At 42.7% G+C, this 21,128-nt stretch overlaps 1 protein-coding gene across 1 annotated transcript; it reads left to right on the forward strand.

Moving 5' to 3' along the window:
• The first annotated feature begins 271 nt into the window (after positions 1 to 271).
• On the forward strand, positions 272 to 21,097 carry tpcn2 (two pore segment channel 2). Its single transcript, XM_053872808.1, has 25 exons — positions 272 to 519; positions 5,759 to 5,814; positions 10,181 to 10,257; positions 10,392 to 10,569; positions 10,771 to 10,887; positions 11,436 to 11,542; positions 11,844 to 11,916; positions 12,163 to 12,262; positions 12,337 to 12,402; positions 12,478 to 12,542; positions 13,126 to 13,208; positions 13,472 to 13,553; positions 13,823 to 13,912; positions 14,003 to 14,122; positions 14,559 to 14,618; positions 16,349 to 16,477; positions 16,623 to 16,669; positions 17,179 to 17,278; positions 17,346 to 17,417; positions 18,157 to 18,224; positions 18,360 to 18,468; positions 18,539 to 18,621; positions 18,692 to 18,773; positions 19,108 to 19,199; positions 19,266 to 21,097. The coding sequence occupies exons 1-25, from the start codon at positions 366 to 368 to the stop codon at positions 19,342 to 19,344; spliced, it is 2,289 nt and encodes a 762-aa protein (XP_053728783.1). The 5' UTR covers positions 272 to 365; the 3' UTR covers positions 19,345 to 21,097.
• The last annotated feature ends 31 nt before the right edge of the window (positions 21,098 to 21,128 follow it).

The raw sequence follows: 21,128 nt of genomic DNA on the forward strand, positions 1-21,128 counted from the left end.
CTCGATAGGTATCGAGTGGGCGCGGCCTTCCACCTGGCGACGTCATTGCCGCGGAGTTTCAACCAGAAAACAGCTCTTCAGTCAAGCTGATAGACTGTAATAGAGAAGCGTAATATAAAGCATGAGAAGAAGAAAAAATATTTATGAAAGCTGACGAAATTATAATGCGCAGATTGAGAGTCGGCGTGTGGATTCGAACCGGCGTCCTGTTTTGGAGCCTCGGTCTGACAAGCGAAGGAGGAGTCAGTGTGAAGTGACTGTGCAGGGAGGAGGAAGAGCGACTTCCCAAAAACTCAGTCGGAAGCTCCTCATTCCCACGAACATGTCGGAGACATCCAGCTGATAACCAGGAGCGCTTCAGCTGAATGGAGTCCGACAGGTTGCTGGGGGAGAGTGTGAACGCGGAGCCCTCGGACTATGGCACCCGGCGGGGCTCAGCGCGCGCAGGGGCTCCTCCGGGCCACCGGCGAATGTCCTACACGGCTTTAGCGGAGGCGTGCAGCGTCCAGGCGGTGCCAGGTAAGAGACCACGGTGTACTGAGAGTTCGGAACATAGTCGGTGTGTCTGGTTGCTCGTAGGTTACTGTTAAAGTGCAAACTTCCTACTTTGAAGCTGATGTTTTCTATGCATGCCGTGACGTCAGCAGACGGCGGAAGTGTACAAAATCAGAGCTTGAGAAGCTACAAACTAAACAAATCAGCACTGCGCCGGTTCTCTGGTCGCCCCCGGGGTAAATATGCGTTGTTTAAAACCATTGCAGATTATTTCATGTCACGTCGCTGGGGGACGTTTTCTCCAAGTGTTTTTTGACACTGTTTATTATCACTATTCTTCATTCGCGCATTCTGCCTTGGCACCATCGGGGACTTTGATATATGTGTAATATTTTTTATTTAGACGTATAACTGGCTCAAACTGAAGAGTGGACTTGAAAATATCGTGGATGAAGTGATCCAGTAAACCACCTTCCATAAATGGACCAATCCAAGCTCTGGTTAAGGGACCAGGGGACATTCCAGCTGAGCTGTTAAACCTCTTCCTGTACATGACAACAACATGCCATTCATCTGAACAATATACTGGAAACATCAGTGAAACTGAAAGTATCTACAGCCAAATGAATAGTTCCCAGTTTGTGAGCGAGTTTTGTCACAAAAATGTCAATTTAAATGAATCATTGTACTATGAATCTTAGTCCAGACGAATCACGTTCCACCCAAACAAAATTACATAATTACATTTATATTTTAAATTAATTTAAAAATAATTGCAACTAACTTGGCAGCCTACTTTTACCTGAGAACCATATCTACACTGTCCACAGGATGGCGCCTTGTTCACAGTCTAACCACCGATGAAACGTTATCTGTTCTTCAGGCTTTCAAAGGCGCTCCAGTTAAATAAACCACGGTATTGTATATGCTGGATTGGAGCTCATCTGGCAGAGACTATTGAAAACCTTCATGTTGCCAGTGAGGCATGGAAGCAGCATTTTAAAACAAGTACTTCTAGCTAAGCCAGAATAGAGAATGTGGCACCTGCTTCAAGCATGTGATAACAAAATGTTTCAACTTCCATATCACCTACTGTAACAGAAAATGATCTCGGTGAAGGTTTTGGCTTTTTGTTTCCATTATTTATTAGAGGCATCTGTTAAAAAGGCAAGTAAAATGCAATATTCAACTGTCAAAACAATTTAAAGATCCTCCGTAATCTGGACAGTGTGACCTTTAATATACTGGTGTTATTATGTTATTGTGTGTATTATTTGATACGGCTAAAAGTGGATTGCAGTGCTTAAGTACACATATTGATCATGTCAGTCCGGCATTCAGGAGTTATTTTGTTTTACAAATGACCCTTAAATTGAAGCCCCAACTAACTGATTATAAGAGGTCTATTGTACAACTGTATGTCCTTTGGAATCAAATCTCACCTCTGTAGACGGCGACAGTTTCAATGTTCATTGCATCGTACGTCCTGTTTGGGTGTTGTTCACACTGCGCTGCACTCCATCTCCATCTCCATCTCCAAACGCCAATGATAGTTTCACTTTTATCATGTCTTGTAAGTGTCTATGGTGTGACATTAAATAAAAACAAACAAACCACAAACATCTGTCACAGATGCCAAACTGATTTGCTGCTCCTCACCTGAGCTATTTATTTAACAGAAAGGTTTGGACCTGTTTGTTTAAAAGCTAGTTCATGTTTTCATGGAGTTATTTTTTCTTGCTTGTTATTTCTTTAGCCTTCAAGGGCAATAGCTGAAAGTAGTATTTGTTTGGTTTTCTCAGTTTAATAATTATATAATGAAGTTTTGAAATTCATTCAAAGCAAATTCTCAAATCAAAGAGTCATTATTTTGTCATTACCACTACACGATGCTAATCCGTCGCGACTCCAAAACTATTTCAAGGAGGTGCGTTGAATGAAGCTGTGGAAACAAACCCGTGTGTGTTGTGTTACTATGTGCAAGAGGCATCCTATTCATCCAGTGATGCATGCAACATAGGGCTGTGTATCGGCAGGGAACTTATGATGCGTACCAGGATATAGGAGTGGTGATACACTGCGATATATTGTAATAAGATCAATTTTTTTAGGGGCAAAATGTGATTTGTGTTCATTGTCATGACATCAGTCCAGTTAGACTTTCTGTTAAATGTTGCACCCCAACAGAGGAATGACTTGCTCCCTTAACCAACAAAATAACTCCACTGTGAAAAAAGAAGAAAAGAGAATATCACACAAGTACTGAACACGCAAGTATTGTGATATTTCAGCAAAAATATTGCTAAGATAATTTATTATCATTAACATTTTTAATATTGCCAATTATATGTAGTGTGTGTCTGAATGCATTTTGACAGCTTAGGTTTGTGTGTTTGGGTGGTTTGATCTGTGTGTGTACATATTTGTCTGTGAGGACGGTGTGGGTGACTGCAGTTACCTCCTCAGTATTAAGTCCCCGTGAGATCACTGACGCAGCCGACTGCAGTGGCTCTCCTAAACTATGATTCCTGCGTCTAGATTGGAATTTTACTTTTTCTGAATGATTGCGGCACTGGACAACTTTTTCCGAATCTTCCCAGAGTTTAGGGCACTAGTCACACTCTGTAAGTACTTTTTCAACTCACATCTATCATCCTCGCGACTAGAATGCACTCTGAGATAAAGTAGAAGATGAAGAAGTTGTACTTGAAATAATGAATGTAGACATTTCAACACGGTGTATAGATGAGGCTAAATGACTTTCAGTGTTATGTGTGGTGTCAGGCATAATTTGGTTTCATTTTAACACACCTACTACGTGCCTCACAGTTAATACAATCATGGACATAATTAGTATTGGTTATATTATACTATACATAAATATACAATATGTCATGCCCTTACACTCAATTGTTGCCATTTATTTTGTAGTTATGATCAGGATAATTGGAGTAGAACAAGTTCTCCTCTCACGACAAAAGGCATCGCCATCGTAATACTCAGCAGCTGCAAGAATAAAGCAATGCTAGAATGGTATAAATGTTTCATCTGAATCTAAATAAAGACATTTTCTCGAAATCAAATGAGTGAACAGGAACAATTTTGTAAGAATTAAATAATGATTATTACTCTCACGGATGGTCATTTCTTAACTTGTCATAGCTGCCGAATTTACAATGGCACTACTTTGATCAAATTTATTTCAACTAGTACATCAGTGTTTTTTAAGCGCGAGGGCGGAGTAAAAGGTTGCCTGTGTTAATCTGAATGGTAAGCAAAGAGGTAAAACCAACTAATCGCATTGGTATTTACACAGAACATCAACACTTACAGAATTAAAATACGGTTTGTCATAATTACTATCTTCAGCTAATGATGTTTCGGTGGGTGAAGACCAATCTACAATGTTATAAAACATTTTAATCATGTAGTGTACACCTCTATATAGTATGTACATGTATACAAATACATATTGTTAACTTGTTTTTGTTTACCACAACAGTGGCTCCCTCTATATGGACATGAGGCCTTTTATTTAGGAACTTTGATCCATAGCTAAAGGGTTAAAACTACTGGACTACCGTCGCTTAAAATCTAACAATGTTATTGTGAAACTATACATTTTGACCTTTAATGCATCTGCAAATATTGAGATAAGGCTACAATTGTTACACAACAACGCAATGGCATTTTGTATCCCTCTCAGTGACAAAGAACTCATGACAGGAATGCTAGAAGAGGAAGGTCACAGATAAGAGCAGCTATAAGTCCAGAGCCAGTACCTCCATGTGGAAACTGTGGAGTTTCTTACAGCCACTCTGGGCCCTTCATCCCTTTATCCCTGTGACTATGGTCCCCAATGGCGTGGTGCTAGCTCTGACTAAAGCAAGTAAATCTTGCAGCCTGCAGCATAGCTTTTTGATCCAACTGAGTTGGATCAACACATTTGAGTTTCAGAAGTCACTTGTAAAATAAACAGAGGAGGAAGAGTCACTTCATAGGCATCTGTGCATGAGAGATAGGATGGCTGTGGCTGCCTTTACATCCTGCCACACAAAGTAAACCTATAGTTTGGCTCACTCCTACAACCGACACATCGTGGGCTGCAGGATCATGGCAGGGTGTGGTGCGATTGTATCACGTGATCTGCAGCTCATTTTGCGCGCTTTAAGGTCAATAACACGCCTGTGATTTCATTGGTTTGATGTGAGGAGGGTCAATATTTTGGCAGCAGTCCATATGTTGGCCGCATGGTTCAGGCCACAAGAAAAACATAGCTGCTTAGCGGATAGGAGCTTGTAACATCTACAGAAGCACCTGGGCTCCAGGGAGCTTATGCCCTGTCTTGCATGTCAGAGTCTCCTGCAAGACCCTGCTGTGACTCAATCACACAAGGAGTGCAACACTGGGAGATCGTTGGTGCACTATAGTCCTTCAAAAGGAACAATGAACCAGATTATGTCATTTGGCTGGTCGGACCCATGTCTCACATGATTGTTTGATGTCTTGGAATAAAATCAATTCCAAGTCTGAGCAATCCTAAATTGATGTGACGCCTTAGAGTTGACTCTCAAACTTTAAACGACTGACCACATGGAGACGTGCTGCAATATCATCAAAAGTGAAGTGACTGAAATGAAAACGGAAATGACTAGCAAAAAGCAAAAAAGGATGTCAGGGTTTCTGACTGTGTTCACCGCTCAACAATGTGAATTTGTTCAGTCTTGGCTTCTGTTTTATGTTTGTTTTCTGATTTCCAGCCATTTTTGTCAAACACGCAAGTCGGGTGAGATTATTGCTACTATCCCGTCTTTTTGTGAAAATTCTTGAATGACATGCAAATGAGTCTGATGTGACAGGGTGTCAAAAATTCCAGCCATTCACTACTAGCCGTTGTCCAGATGTGTTTTGGAAGTAGATCTTGTGAGCACACTCACAAGACCACACCCTCACTGCTGCTCTCCAGTTTCTGTTTTCTGCCAGTTTGCCTCTGGCTGAACACTGAAATTGTCAGACAAATAGTCACTCCCACTCTTCAGGTGCCTCTTTAAAAGAGACATTGTTCCACTTTGCTACAGTTTGACAGCATGTCTCGATTTTGACTGCGACTCTACAGTTGTTAGTAGAACTAGACATGTGGTTTGACTTCAATGAATCTTTTGGGGTCGTGACCTGTGGAAGATTTTCACTGCTGCTTTTGCCCTGAAAGAGAAGAATCATTCCCAGATGGTTTTCGGACTCTCACTGTGTGCTCCGTCCACAGGTGATGAGGAACTTTCGGTCCAACAGGCTGTAGTCTTCATAGAAGATGCCATCAAGGTGAGTTCAATACTGCCTTCTGGGTTTGAATAGGACTCATGCAAAGCTGAAATGAACTGCGGGTTTTAAAAAAGATCGGTCATGTTGACAGATGGAGCTATTGATATTATAATATTTATAGTAATAATTTAGAATTCAAAACAAAAACAGCTTTGTAGCCCAGAAACAGCAGGATGTATTCCCATAATCACAGGACTCTGACCTGTTCTATATATATATCACAGCATGGATCCTCAACAACCAGGACTGCAGCTTCAGTAGCAAAAATATGTGCTCACTGTATAGTAATGGTATATTGTCTGTATACATTGTATAAACTGTTAATATCTATGATGATGATAACAGCAGTGGTGTTTGTAATACAAAAAGTCAGAGAGATCACACCTCTTCTAAGCAATTCATTTCCACCCATAATGTTATTTTTAGCCTGTATTATTGTCCTACAATTTATCTATAGAAAACCCTTGTTAATAGTTGAATTGTATGAGCTTTAATGGCGGTAGCATTCCATTACTCGCTTGCACAAGCCAGCAAAAAATCTATATTAGCGTGGTCCACAGGGTCCTCCGGAACACCACCAAAACTTTGTCCTTGGTTTATTGTTTCATTACCAACATTTCCTAAAGTGAAAAAAACATCACCGAAAAACGTAAGTTCTTTTGTGGTGATAATTATGTTAATGCTGTGGCAGTAGTTCGAGGGAAAGAAGTACGAAAACAAAAAGTAGCGCTAACAGCGTTAGCATTATTAATGTTAGAAATAGCAAAAACAGTGAAAATAATTACATGTAGATCATAGTGATATTAATAGTAGTCTCCATTTTCATATCTACAGTTAAAATTGTATTAATAGCAGTGATGCAACAGCATAACAGCATCATTCAAACATAATATGGGAGCAGATAAATGCGCGGGGATATATAGTTAGAATATACCCTTATAGGAGAACGATTTACAATAAAAGATGAATCAATCCCTTGTTATGATCAGTGGCAGCTCATAACAGGGGCTAATGCTAATCCTCACACTGGCTGCATCAGAACCATAGCAGTAACATTAATGCAAATAGGAGCACTGGCAGCTTCAGTTATCACTTCATAATGGTGGTAAAAGCAACCTACACCGTGATGGCAATAATCATGGTGATAATCGTGGCTGTAAACATCTTAATAATATTGGGTTTTAAATGAGTCTGTTAGGCGCTTTGGTGCTGGATCAGTAAGGAGAAATGACGTGAAATCTCTCTGACCTGGTGCTCAACTCTTCTATAATAAATGCTGGTGATGGATCACCTGCTCATCTTATCGCTGTAGACAGCGCAGGGAGCGAACTTCATCCTGTGTCCTTGAAGAGAGCACCCACCCATCTGTAACGGTGACAGGAGCTAACAAGGCAGTGATGACAGTTTCATGTTCATATTTTACTTATTTGGCCTGTGTTACTTAAAAATTGCACCGTATTCTCATGCAGACACTCCAAGAGCTCCAAGATCTACAATGCGCAATAGTTTTTGACAGCAACAATGACATTTTCATGACTTAAAGTACTACGATCCCAGTACCATGACGCCACATCTACGGCGAGTTTAAGTAGTATAATATGAATACATAATAAGCGCTAGACTAGTTGACTTGCTCCCAGTGGAATTTACTTAACAAATGTAACTCAAATTCAGACGTTAGACACAGGTAGGTCTTGTTTATCTGCCTGGGGTGCAGCAAGTCCCGGTGATATGTCTCTCTGGCTTGTGCTCACATGCAGGCCTGATAGCTGTAGCTTTTAAAAATCATGGGAAAGATGTGTAAAGTAAGAGCAAAAAAAAGTGCACTTCTAAACCTCACTGACCTCAAACTGACCCAGGCCTTTTGTGACTGTCAAAGTCACCATACACTACAACCTCTTACAATATGAGAACATAATGGCCATAGACTGAAACGACAGAAAATGCAACAAGAAGACACTGCAAAAAACAGATGATCAAACCAAAAACGATTAGTTTTGATCAAGCAGGAAGTGAGGTAAAGTTTCAGATGTTTGGTTGTGAGGTCCTCTGCTTTCACACTGCTAAAGTGAGGTCACAGTCTGCTATATGACCGATATTAAGTTGTCTTTTTGCTAGGCTAATCGGGTCTATTTGCAAAGACAGGATCAATGGGTGTTTGTGATGAACAAGTTATTCTAGTTGGGCTGTTGATCACCTGTCCCATGAGAAACCTGTTGATGACTTCCTTCCACCTGTGTGCTCTGCAGAGACAGTTCTTGTTAAAAACACCCATGAGAATTATGTCCTGTATCCTTCTGTTCTGGGTCATACACTAGGAGACGAGGCAAGCAAGACAATAGCTAGTTGTTGTTGGGTAAATATAAATATTGGGTAAATTAGATAAATATTGTTGTATTCATACAAAAAGTACAATAATTATAGAAAGATAGAGTTGACAATGCTACAGTTCATTGAAATGCCAGAGGACGATAAAGTCTCTGCAACATTTACAATACATTTTATTTATTTACTCTAATTTCCAGACTATAAACAGCTATTTTTTTCTTGCAGTCTCTACCCTTATATGACAACTCGGCTAATATAGTGGTACCTTGGTTCTTGACCACAGTCCGTTCCAGACGGCCGTTCGAGAAGCGGTTTGTTCAAAATCTGAATCGATTTTTCCCATTACAATTAATGGAAAAAGAAATTCTGCGTTCCAAGCCTTAAAATAGTCTTTTGTAGGAGTGAATGTAGAGTGTCTGCTGCAGGTGCGCTGTTCCTCTATGTGTGTGGCCGCTGCATGTGGGAGGGGTTGCCGAGTGAGTGACGTCTCTCCAGAAGTGAAGAGGTGCCTGGTGCGTGTCCAGCTCTGAATGTGCGCTTCTGTGACAAAGTCATAAACCAAGTCACGCTCTGTCCCAGACTGGCCTCATCCCTGTCCCAGCTCCAGCCCACAACAGGACATCAAACCCTGGAGTGAGCGCTCCAGCACCTCCCCTGTGACACTCTACCACGGTCCAGTGTGGAGACAGGAAAGGTTTTACACCTCAATATGAACACGTCTGCATACAGAGGTTGCGTTATACACAATAACAAGGCGTCGTGGGTCAGCTGATCGGTCTGCGCGCGTTAAGTTTTTTCCAGCTTTTTCCGGGGGCGTTCGAGTTCTGGGTTTTCGTTCGAAATCCGAAGCAAAAAAATCTCAACATTTTTGTTCGAACTCCATTTGTTAATTCCGGGACGTTTAAAAACCGAGGTACCACTGTATAAGGATTTTTCCAGACGAAAGAGCCTCATGCTGTCAAAATATTGAGCCTCGTCACATCAAACTTATGAAATTAGAGGCGTTTTATTGACGCTCTTTTCACCCGCGTGTCCGCAGCTCCGCCCTCAGAGCCGATCTCCTGGAGGAGCGGAGACGAGAAGCAGCGGCTGAGACCCGCTGTTGTGTCGGTGCTTGGGTCACATTTTGAGCGCTTTAATGTCAATAAAAGATGTGAGGAGTTGATGATTCCAGTTCAGAACATTGGCCAGTTTGTTTCATGAGTCAGTCTCCATGCTGGAGCCCGTTTTCCAAACTAGTTTAGAAGCGATCCTCATGCATTTTTAAGCCTTTCTACGGCGCAGACGGCACCACTGCACCTGCGGCTTATAGACCACTGTGGCTTATGTAGGAATAGATCTATTTTCCTTCTTGCATTTAGTGGGTGGGGCTAATATTCTGGTGCACTCTATAGTCCAGAATTTACAGTAATTAAACTTTTAAATGGTACATTGTCATTAACTAATAACTCAATTCTTGTTGGTTTGGACCAGGACCAAAGTCCAGTCCAGTGGGTTTAATGTTACAAAAAGAAAATACCATAAAAAGTAAATAAATCAAGTTCAAAACATTAACAGACTTTATTGTCCCGGCCTAACAGCACAAATGACCCACATGCACCTGTGATCTCTGTGATAGTTAAGACTCATTTGGAGCAGCGGTTCACAAATGAGATTTGACATATGTTTTTCACATAACATATAACTGAACTTGTGTGACATCAAGAGAAATACAAATCTAAATTTCACTTTATTTTCACATTCATTTACACTGAAAACTGAAAGTTATATCACACATATTTATGTATGTATTATTTCATCATTATTATTTAACATTTCAAAAAATGATACTTTATCATATATTTGAACACTTTCCTTAGATCTTGGTTAGGATTTATATGCAAAGCAGCACTTCATGGTACTTCTGTAGGGACTAATGCTACTAAGCATTTGCTACTAAGGAGACAAACATTCAAAAAGACAATATCAAGAATGTCTCGGCAATGAGTGATGCCCGTGTTGTGATTTCACTGAGTACTTGTTCTTGCTTGTTTTCTAGTATCGGTCCATCAACCACAGAGTGGACGCCAACTCCCTGCGTCTGTACCGATGGTACTACTCCAAAATCTGTCAGTGGTGAGTTCACATAGTTCTAGTCTCTAGTCTCAGGTGAAGACCTTCCAACCTGTTGATGACTTTTTCACTTCAGCTCGGCAGTGGACGAGTTATTGATATTGTACATCACCACCGTTCCTCATCTGTTTGTTCAGGCTGATTGGCCTGGCCATCGCGTTGGTGTTGCTGCTGGCATTTGTAGAAAGGCCCTCGTCTCTGTCCGTCACCTCGGACCTGCGGCGCCGCTCCCCGGCATGGCAGCCACCCTGCGGTGTCACCGAAGTCTTCGAGCTGGCCTGCCTCATTGTCTTCTCGCTGGACCTGGCTGTGAAGGTGAACCAGCAACTGCAAACCTGGACGCTGGTTCATATGTTTCGCAACTACCAACGGCATACCAAGGGACTAGATCCGGGAAGCAGTTGGCGATCATCATGCTCATGTTTAGTACTTGTCAAGGAGTCCTTTCATGCAGAATGGAGGATGGAAAACGTATATGATTCCAGGGGTAAAGAGGTCTCTCTGTTTTGCTTGTAGAGCTACCTGATTGGCTGGGAGGAATTCCGGAAGAACAAGTGGCTGATCAGCTACACTGTGGTCTTAACAGTCTCCATCATCGACTGGGTGCTGTCCATCAGCATGGAGTGTGACGAGGTGAGGAGCCATTCAGCCCTGCTCCCGATGATGATGTCCCAAGCGGGTCGCGGCGAAACCTTCAACATTTGCTGACATTTGACGCAGAGTTTGTAAAGCCTGTCTTGCAAAGAGAGGAAAATTCACTAGATCTACAGTCTAAAATGGCTGGGGAACTGGATGAGGTTCAGCTCAGACGCTGAGATCTCCACCCAGCTCCTGGAATTTCTCTTTTCAGAACCGTATCCTTCCCATCTGAGATATGGTAATTCACAGAGACAGGCATCGTGGATCTTATTGAGCCAGTCGGCAGGATGAATGTGGATGATCAGAGGAGGGTCATGTGGAGGGCAGAGCAGTAACTGAGAGACGTGGTTTGTGGGTTATACCTGTAGCAAGGATGGGAGCTTTCCGCGGGGTTACAGATCAGCGCAATATAATGGGTTTCAGGCCCCAACTGGAATGGGAGATGGACTGTATGGTGGAGAGCCAAACCCTCTGATATAGGGACCCGTAGATCTCCAGGTGCATCACAACTCAAATCATAATCCCATCTTCCATCTCACCAGAAACTGAGAGTGCGTCGTCTGCTCCGTCCATTCTTTCTCCTCCAAAACTCCTCGCTGATGAAAAAGACCCTCAAGTGCCTCAAGAGGACGCTGCCAGAGATAGCAAGGTAATGTTGTGTTTTTCTATTCCTGGACGTCTGGGTGAGGACACTGAAGCTCATCCTTGTCACAGTCCATCGTGAGACATATCCTTGTCCCAAAAATCCCTCAGAGTCCAAAAGCTTGCATTCGAAAGGACTTGCCTGCCATAAACACACATTTCTTAACAACTGGATAAAAGAAACCCTATTAAATAAAAGCTAGTTTCCCCTAACAGTCAACAAAATTAGAGTGGTAATGTTGTCTGCTGAGGCTTGTCAATACAGCACAAGCCCAAAAGGGTTGATGACATCTGTCCCTCTCCAACAGTGTCATCCTGCTGCTGGCTCTTCACCTTGCCATCTTTACCATGCTCGGAATGCTGCTCTTCCCAAAAACTGAGGTAACGTTTTTAGTGGACCCGCTTTGTAATACTAATACTACAATTATGAAGAACATGGGGGTAGTGTGCGATTGTGTGGTGTAGACTTATGATGAAATACTTTATGTTGTGGAGGTTAGGTAATGTTAGATAATAAATCCATTATACTGTATAATTGTATAGTGTAGCAGCACACAACTATGCAAGATCATTGTCATCATCACTGCTTGCCAGACTTCAAGAAATCCTTGTCTTTGTCTCCGTCAGGATCCTGATAAAAATGTCGAGTGGGAGTTGCATTTCCGAAACCTGCCCACCGCACTCACATCTCTGCTGGTGTTGCTCACGACGGCCAACAACCCTGATGGTTAGTCTCGCTGCTCACCGTTTCAAAGTGTCTTTAACCCCTGGTGCTCACGACATCCCTCTGTCCCACTCCAGTCATGATCCCAGCGTACACCCTCAACAGAGCCTACTCCCTTTTCTTCATCCTCTACAGCGTCATTGGTGAGTGCAGCAGTGTTGGTAGCATCTGACAAGTAGAAGGTCTTTGTTTGAAGTGTCCCATGTGCTTTTCATTAGGGACATTCTGTCTGATGAACCTGCTGACTGCCATCATCTATAACCAGTTCAGAGGATACTTACTGGTAATACACATTGTTATGTTCATCTAGCAAAAGATTTGGCCGGTTCTAACTGGTTCCTGCACTGTACAGAAAACATTTTCAGTGTTAACTGACTTAACTACACGATGCAGTTTCTGCAGAACCTGCGTGTGAATGCTCGCGACCGCGGCTCCGTATGCAATAGTGGAGATGATGAGCTGTCAGAGGAGGACTGGCGCTTTGAATGGCGTCAGCTGCGTTGTCATAGCAACACCCCTGTCCCCTCTCAGTGTCCCAAGCTGTGCAGCTGCACGTCACTTTGCTAACTCATTCTGCCTATGTCGAAAACCGTAGCAGATAGCGAAAACATAACCACCAAGTGAGAATCCTGTGGCCCTCGTCTATATCTGACCCGGATTTCATGTTGCTACTGTCAAGGTTTGCGCAGGACGACGAATTGAAAATGAGTCATTTTGCCGTTATTTCTGCCGAAGCTGTCAAGCTGTTTGGCTGCTTATTTTGGAGTCTCACGCAAATTGTGCTACAGTATCTCTGAGCGCAGTATATGAGAGAGAACAAGTGTGACTACAAAAGTGGAGATTTTTATGTTTCTGTGTCTGTTCAGATGGCGGTCCAGACCTCCATCATCCGCCGGAGACTTGGGATCCGAGCAGCGTATCAAGTCCTCAGCTGCCACGAACACACAGAGTAAGCACCAATGCTAACTGCAGGAACAGACAAAACATACATCGTCATGCCTTAACATAGTAAAAACATATGTAAAAACACTTGTACTCCCAGGATAGATAAACATACACCTGTCTAAAAACAAACCACACCTCGGCACACGCAACTAGCTTTAAACAGAGACATACAGAAAATGCTACACACATAGTCATGCTAATGTAAACATAAAGAGACCATTCAATAAATAAGTGGCTTCGCTGACTTCAAGTTGTCTTCTTCTCCAGAGAGCATGTTCGTCTGGATGCAGTGCTGAAGGTCATGTCCAGAGTGCAGATGCAGAGCTACTACAGAGCCGCCATCACAGCGGTCAGTAATCACATTTAACTTTGATAAGTTTGAAACTCCAAGGTAAAAGGAGAAGACAACCAATGGGATTCATGCATGTGATAACAGAACACAGACAGATGAAGAGGGGTTGATGGTTTGGATGATCCAGATAGGTTAAGGTGGAGGACCTGATGTGGAAACCCCTGAGGGGAAATTGCCGAAGACAAAGAGGAGACGGCTTCTGTTGATTCTTACCTCTGCTCTTTCTATCTTCATTTCCTGGGCCATCTGGACTCTGTATTCACTAGAAGGTGCACCAGTATGACACACCTGGTCACATGGATCGAGAGCAGTTCATGAAGATTTTCGATGAGCTGGATAAAGATCGGATCAAGGAGGTACAGTTTCCTATGCATATTCCAGATGAAGAAAGTCTTTAGCTGTTGTTTGTTTGTTCATGTGTGTTTGCTTGTGTGTGTGTGTGTCAGCACCCTCCCCTGCCTGAATATGAATCACCAGTTCTACAGCGACTTCAGGTTGCCTTCAGTCACTACTACCTCACTGTATTTGGAAATGCAGTGGCTCTAGCCAACGTCATGTGTATATGTGTGAGTAGCATTTACTGCTCTTGCTTCATACTACATGATATTTTGAAATGTACTGTACTGTTTTATGTCTCAGAAGCACAGTAAGTGATAAGTATGAATGAATTACATTTTTATAATGTTTTAATTAGCATGCATTATTTGCCTGAATAGACATATCAATGTATTTATCTGTAGATGTGTCAGACTTAACTCTATAAGGGTCCAAATGAAGACCAACATGTAGCTCAAATGTGCCCTTGTGTGTGTTTAGCAAAACAAGCACAAACTCATGCAAAGGTTTGGGTCAGTTTAAGGAAGAAAATTGAATGCATCGGGAAAAAACACTGATGTTTCTCCTAGACATAGTGCATTGCATTTCCGTTTTATGTCTTGTTTCATCATTAAGGTGGAGTGATCTCCAACACAAACGTATGATCAAGCTCATTTCTCTCCTCAGACTGTGTTGGTGCTGAATTCGGAGCTGGAAACCTCAAAGAGAAACAACTTCTACATGGAGGTGAACTCGAGCTTTAAATCTGGGGTTCATAACCTTTTTGATCTCTGGGCCCACCTTTCCCATAACAACTGGGCCCGCAGCCCATTGAATAGAACTGATACATTACGCTTCATTTCATTTGTGATCAACAACCATATATAATCTACTGACACGTAAACAAACCAAAACCTTGTGAAAAGACACGAGACCATGTGATCATCACAAAGATATTTATTTGTCATCGAAACGTCCAACCAACAGCAGAACCATCCAACAGCAGGTGCTAGTCATATTCATCAAATTTACTAAAGAAAAAACGAAAAAATATACCCTTGATGCAAACTGTTGAGAAAATTGGAAAACCTGAATAAACCATGGGGCCCCGGCACTATGGTTGAGAATCATTGCTTTAAATGGTTTTGACTTTTAACATGCATGTAAACAGCTTAATCCGACTACTGGAGAGAAATTGGAATTTTTCTTAGTGGGACTACACGACCTGGATCATGGGGTTAATAGCTGGCTAGCATGTAGCCAGTAGCTGGACTAAGCTAGCATGTAGCCAGTAGCTGGACTAAGCTAGCATGTAGCTGAGTAGCTGGACTAAGCTAGCATGTAGCCAGTAGCTGGACTAAGCTAGCATGTAGACAGTAGCTGGACTAAGCTAGCGTGTAGACAGTAGCTGGACCAAGCTAGCGTGTAGCCAGTAGCTGGACTAAGCTAGCGTGTAGACAGTAGCTGGACTAAGCTAGCGTGTAGCCAGTAGCTGGACTAAGCTAGCATGTAGCCAGTAGCTGGACTAAGCTAGCATGTAGACAGTAGCTGGACTAAGCTAGCGTGTAGACAGTAGCTGGACCAAGCTAGCGTGTAGCCAGTAGCTGGACTAAGCTAGCGTGTAGACAGTAGCTGGACTAAGCTAGCATGTAGCCAGTAGCTGGACTAAGCTAGCATGTAGACAGTAGCTGGACTAAGCTAGCGTGTAGACAGTAGCTGGACCAAGCTAGCGTGTAGCCAGTAGCTGGACTAAGCTAGCGTGTAGACAGTAGCTGGACTAAGCTAGCGTGTAGCCAGTAGCTGGACTAAGCTAGCGTGTAGCCAGTAGCTGGACTAAGCTAGCATGTAGACAGTAGCTGGACTTAGCTAGCATGTAGCCAGTAGCTGGACTGAGCTAGCATGTAGTCAGTAGCTGGACTAAGCTAACATGTACCTAGTAGCTGGACTAAGCTAACATGTAGCTAGTAGCTGCACTATGATGGAACTAGGTGATGTGCGGCTGCAGCAGCTTCAGCTATGCAGCGGAAATAAACAAACTCTGAGACTCACCATGGTCTAATGAAGTTGTGTGCGTGACCCAATGCAGAGTGTGTGTTCCTCGGGCTGAGTCCATGACTGCGCGGTGATCACATGACAAACCTGATTTCAGGTGTGTTTTGGAACTTGCCATGGCGATGATCTGCAGATGTGGAGATTTGTCTTCAGCTTCCTTCAATCAGGCCATTAGTTCTAGCAATAATATTCGACTGAAGAGCTCACCACTGATTTGATCTGTCATACAGTACATCTGCTCTGGGAGCCTTCGGACCAAGCCGATAGCCTAGCTATTCAGCAGCGCAAGGAGCAATAGCAAATAGCCACAATAAAATTGTTGAACATATAAAAATTTCAACAGAAATGCAAAGGTACACATTTGAAGGGAGGGCACCGGTGAAAGAGTTCTGAGTGGGAGTGAACGTCCTTTCTTCCTGGTCTAGATCATCAACCTCTGCTTCATCCTCTACTACCTGTTCGAGATGAGTGTGAAGATATTTGCCTTCGGCTGGAAAGGCTACATCTCCTACAAGAACAACATCTTTGATGGCTTCCTCACCATCCTGCTGCTGGTAAATCTCCTTCCATGGGCTCTCAGCATGATTATTTAACAAGTCATTCAATGTTTTTGTTTTTTACTTTACATAAATACGCAGTTTGTAACTGAAGTTGAAGTTGGTGAGTGATGCCTCTCATGTCTTCTGTTTGCTCCACCAGGCGCTCCAGATCACCATATATGCCACCTACAGTCTGCCATTCGCTAGGTTGGATTATTATTGTCAGTATTATGTCTAACTATCAGACAGTGACACAAGCGATGGCACTGCATTCGTTACTAGAGAAACTTCATCCTTCTTCTTTTCCTTTGGGCTTCTCCCTTCAGTGGTGGTCACAGCGGATCATCCTCCTCCGTCTCCCCCTGTCCACTGCTTCCTCTTCTCTCAAACCTCCAAACCTCATGTCCTCCTTCACCACCTCCATCAATCTCCTCTGTGGCCTTCCTCTCCACCTTCTGCCTGGCAGTTCCAACCTCAACATCTTCCTACCGATGTACTGGCTCTCTCTCCTCTGTACATGTCAAAACCACCTCCATCTACACTAGACTAGAGAAACATGTACATGTATATAAACCTGGTAAAGGGTGACGGTAGGTCCCCAAGCTAGAACCACTGTCTAAGACATTGATGCTGGACTAACCAGTAGGTTAAAGGTGTAGCACTAGATCTGACTCTATGGATGAGATTGTCATGCAAATGTGGGTGTGATGTTACAGGGACCCTCCCTCTCATGGAATACTGTCTCTGTGGGAGATGGTCCGCTTCATCAACATGTTGATCGTCTTCCGCTTCATGCGAATCATCCCAAATATCAAGGTACAACTAAGACTGAAAAATATTGAAGTCATTCCAACGACTTTTTAATCCTTTGTTTACCTTCCAGCTCATGGCTCTGGTTGCTAGCACACTGTTGGACCTGCTGAAAAACCTCAGAGCTTTCGCAGGAATGCTGGTGGTGAGCTGGGATTTTCATTCATCTACTAACCTGCGCGCAGTATTCTGAACATTCATGTCCAATCCAGTGTTGATACATGTTGCAGCTCAAGTCATTTTTATCTGGTGGTATGTAATTTGGTATTCATTATTATGTAGACAGAAGTGTTCCCTCTCAGAGCTGTGGACAAACTTAGGAGTTTTCTGAGTTTGGTGGTGTTCTGTAGCTTGGTTTGGATTCATGAACGTTGCATTGACGCACTGAAGCAGTGGAAGTAGCAGCTGAATGAGCGAGTAATGAGGGATTTTTCAAAGGTTTTTGAGGAAGAAGAGCAGGTTCATGTAAACGAGAGCCTTATTTTTATTATAACCACGTTGTTGAGAATGCGACGTCTCGGACTTTGTGAGAGGGTTTCAGTCTGAACAATTCAGAGATGGATGGACAGCAACGGCAACACTGAACGGTAATGTAGGACTCTCTATTTTTAGGATGAAGAATACTAAACAAATGTGTGTTTGGCTAAACATTGGGACATACTCAGCCTTTTACCAGCGAGTATTGGCGCCTCCTCACTGATGTTTTAATAGTTGTGTTATCGCCTCTACTGTTTGTTTACGTTCGAAAACTTTTGCAGTCGGCTTCAAAACCTGTTTGAGGCAAACCTCGGGGCAAAGCAGCGCAACGTAGATGCTTTTTGTTTGTTTTAATGCAGCTCTTTTAGCTTGACTTTTTTTGGACACTTTTTCTTTTTCTGTTGCAGGTCATCTACTACGTGTTTGCTGTGTTTGGGATCTGGCTGTTTGAAGGTGCCATTAAACCTCCCTCTGAGTGAGTTCAAACACCTTGACTGAGAAGATCCTTATCTGTGTTCTTTTGAGTCTTTAAAGTCCAGGGAATGTCATGCAACTTCTCTCAGCCTTGGTCTGTTTAATGAGTTGATAATGAATTGACGCATTTTTGAAGCTACCCCTCCATCAACACGACGGACAACGGCACAGTGACTAACTACACCAACGTTTGTGGGACGTATGAGCAGCTTGGATACTGGCCCAACAACTTCAACGACTTTGCTGTGAGTAGAAAAGACATGATGGAATGGATTTCCCCAGGAGTCACCGAGAGTAACCTTCTGTCCTCATCAGGCATCTTTGGTGGTTCTGTTTGACATCATGGTGGTCAACAACTGGCAGGTGTTTCTGGAGGCCTACAGCAGATACACCACAGGGTAAGGCCAAGTCTGCCCGGGTGAAGAGGTCTCACATGGACCTGATGTTGGCCACTTTGTCTTCATTCAGATGGTCCAAGGTCTACTTTGTCATCTGGTGGTTCATCTCTTCAGTCATGTGGGTCAACTTGTTTGTGGCCCTCATCATAGAGGTCAGTCCTGTGTTGTTGTTTTGGGTTGGGTTGGGTTGGGTTTCTGTTCTGCCATTAAAGTGACACTGAAAAACACCAGCCAACACGCAGCTCTGGACTACAGTATATGTAGTGAACAAACTGTAGTAATGGTTAGGTGAAGTATCATGAAACAGTCTTGTAGGATTGCTGAGACAGTGTCCTCATTTTCAGAGGCCACTAGATGGCGCTCTTGCTTTAGAGATGATGTGAGGTGTCATTGCATTTGTTGTTCAAGTCCAAATTAATAATAATAATATAATTACATGTTATTCTGGAATGTGAATATTCGATTGAGTATCTCTTGTCCGCACAGAACTTCATCTTCAAGTGGGACCGCAGTCACACCTGCACGGTTTCAGATGTGGAGAAGATTCGATATCAAACTTCGGTCCAGCTCATGTTCAAGTAAGTGCAGCCGTCGACAGTTCACGCGGTGTGCGATCACTCACGCGTGTCCTGCTTCCTCCACAGAGAGCAGGTCCAGGAGCCGACGGAGGAGGAGTTACTGTGTCGGCTCCACCAGCACCCGCACCTGACCCTGCACTGGTGACACTTGGAGGCGCGGCAGAGAGGCCTGTGCGGACTGTGGCAATACTTGCTTTTAGGTTTTATTTGTACTGGTAATGTCTTAAGGCCATGGAACGTTTTGCAAATTTTAATTCTGACAGAGTGTCATGAACAACTCTTAGATCTGCAGTCAACGGTTTTAACCATTTATAAGGAGCGAAAGTCAAGTGATAAACAACGACTATGTCGTGTTACTGTACAAGTGAAGGTAGTGAGGTACTCAGATATGAAAGTATGATAAATCACCGACTGAGCTCAGTTGGACAGTGTGTTACTGAGCTCCTACAACAAAAGTAGATCAAGATGAGAGACAGTTTTGGACCAAAAATGCAGTGAAAAACAGCTGTTTACGACTCCATCTTTGTATTTACAAAACCACAAATGTTGCTGTCCCTATATTCTTCCAAATAATTATGTTATATACAGTATATATAATTATGTTGCCCTGTACCTCTCAACATAAGAAGACAATAAAGGCGTTCTGTTGCTGCTAGCTGGAAAAGTTAGGGAACCACTCAGTTTGGATCACTAGCATTTTTATTAGCTCTTTAGCCCATTGCTTTTACCTTTGAAGTGGTGACAGGTAGATGAGGTATCATGAAACAGCATTGCAGGGTTCATGAACTAATTTTCTCAGGCCAGTAGGTGGCACTCTTGGTTTAGAAATGATGTGAGGTTTCTTTGAATCAGTTGTTCAAGCCCAAACATTTTACAGCAGACAGCGCCATCTGGTGGCCTCTGAAAATCAGGACCCTGTTTCATGAAACCTCACCCACCCATCACTACCTGGCCGTCCATGTGAGATAAGAATATGACGCTTCCTCTTCCATTCCTCATCTTCCATTGAAAACTGTTGATTATGATATATATTTTTAATAATAGACACACCAGACTTTAACCTGTAGATCAAACTTCACACCAGCACTTTTTTCCCTTCATTATTAGTTTAAAAAAAAAGTTAATACGTTTCGCCGTTTCTACGCAGTATTCCAGAAAGGGAATATAATGAATGTAATCTCAGATTAATTTCTCAGGTGAATAAATGGAATACATAAATATGCGCTTTGTTTAGTTTACTTTGCAAGGTTAGATCTATTTTGCTCATGAGCTGATGGTCATAATGTTATGGCTACGCAAGTTGGTGAAACTTTTTTTAAACCTTGTTATTGTCAGCTATCACAATTTTAGGTCAAACTCTTGCCTGGAGGTGAATTATTCATCAGGTTTCTCTTGATAATAAACGTGTTTTTGTTGCCACATGGAGGTGCACGACTTCCTCCATCGCTCTTGACTTCATTTCCCACGTCTCATCCGACCCCATCGTGAGCAACTGCACTTCCATTTTGCCTGACACTTGTGTCAGCAGCGAGCAGCTTCCTCTCGCACATTTGGAGCCAAACGTTACATTTGCACTGCACGTACGAGACGGTTGTTCCTGTGTTTTCATTTGAACTGCGCCTGCTGGTGACTGGGAGAGACAACAATTTGTTGCAAAAAAGGCTATTTCACGTTTGCTTTCGAATTATCTGATGATGAAGTGGAAATAAATAGAATCAAACGTTTGTATTTGTAACACAACTAACAAGGCATGAGACTCTGCAGCCTGTCAACTTGTCTTTCCTCTGGAATATGACTCAGCATGACATGTTTTTTTTTGTCTCTTCTGCTGTACTTTACTTGTCTCATAATGCGTACATGCTAAATGTGTTTGAAAAATAAAGTGACGGTTGTGGTGATTTGTAGCTGAATTTGCTCTATTCTGTTTAT

The sequence above is a fragment of the Synchiropus splendidus genome, chromosome 1 (assembly GCF_027744825.2).
Source record: "Synchiropus splendidus isolate RoL2022-P1 chromosome 1, RoL_Sspl_1.0, whole genome shotgun sequence".
Taxonomy (NCBI): Eukaryota; Metazoa; Chordata; class Actinopteri; order Syngnathiformes; family Callionymidae; genus Synchiropus; species Synchiropus splendidus.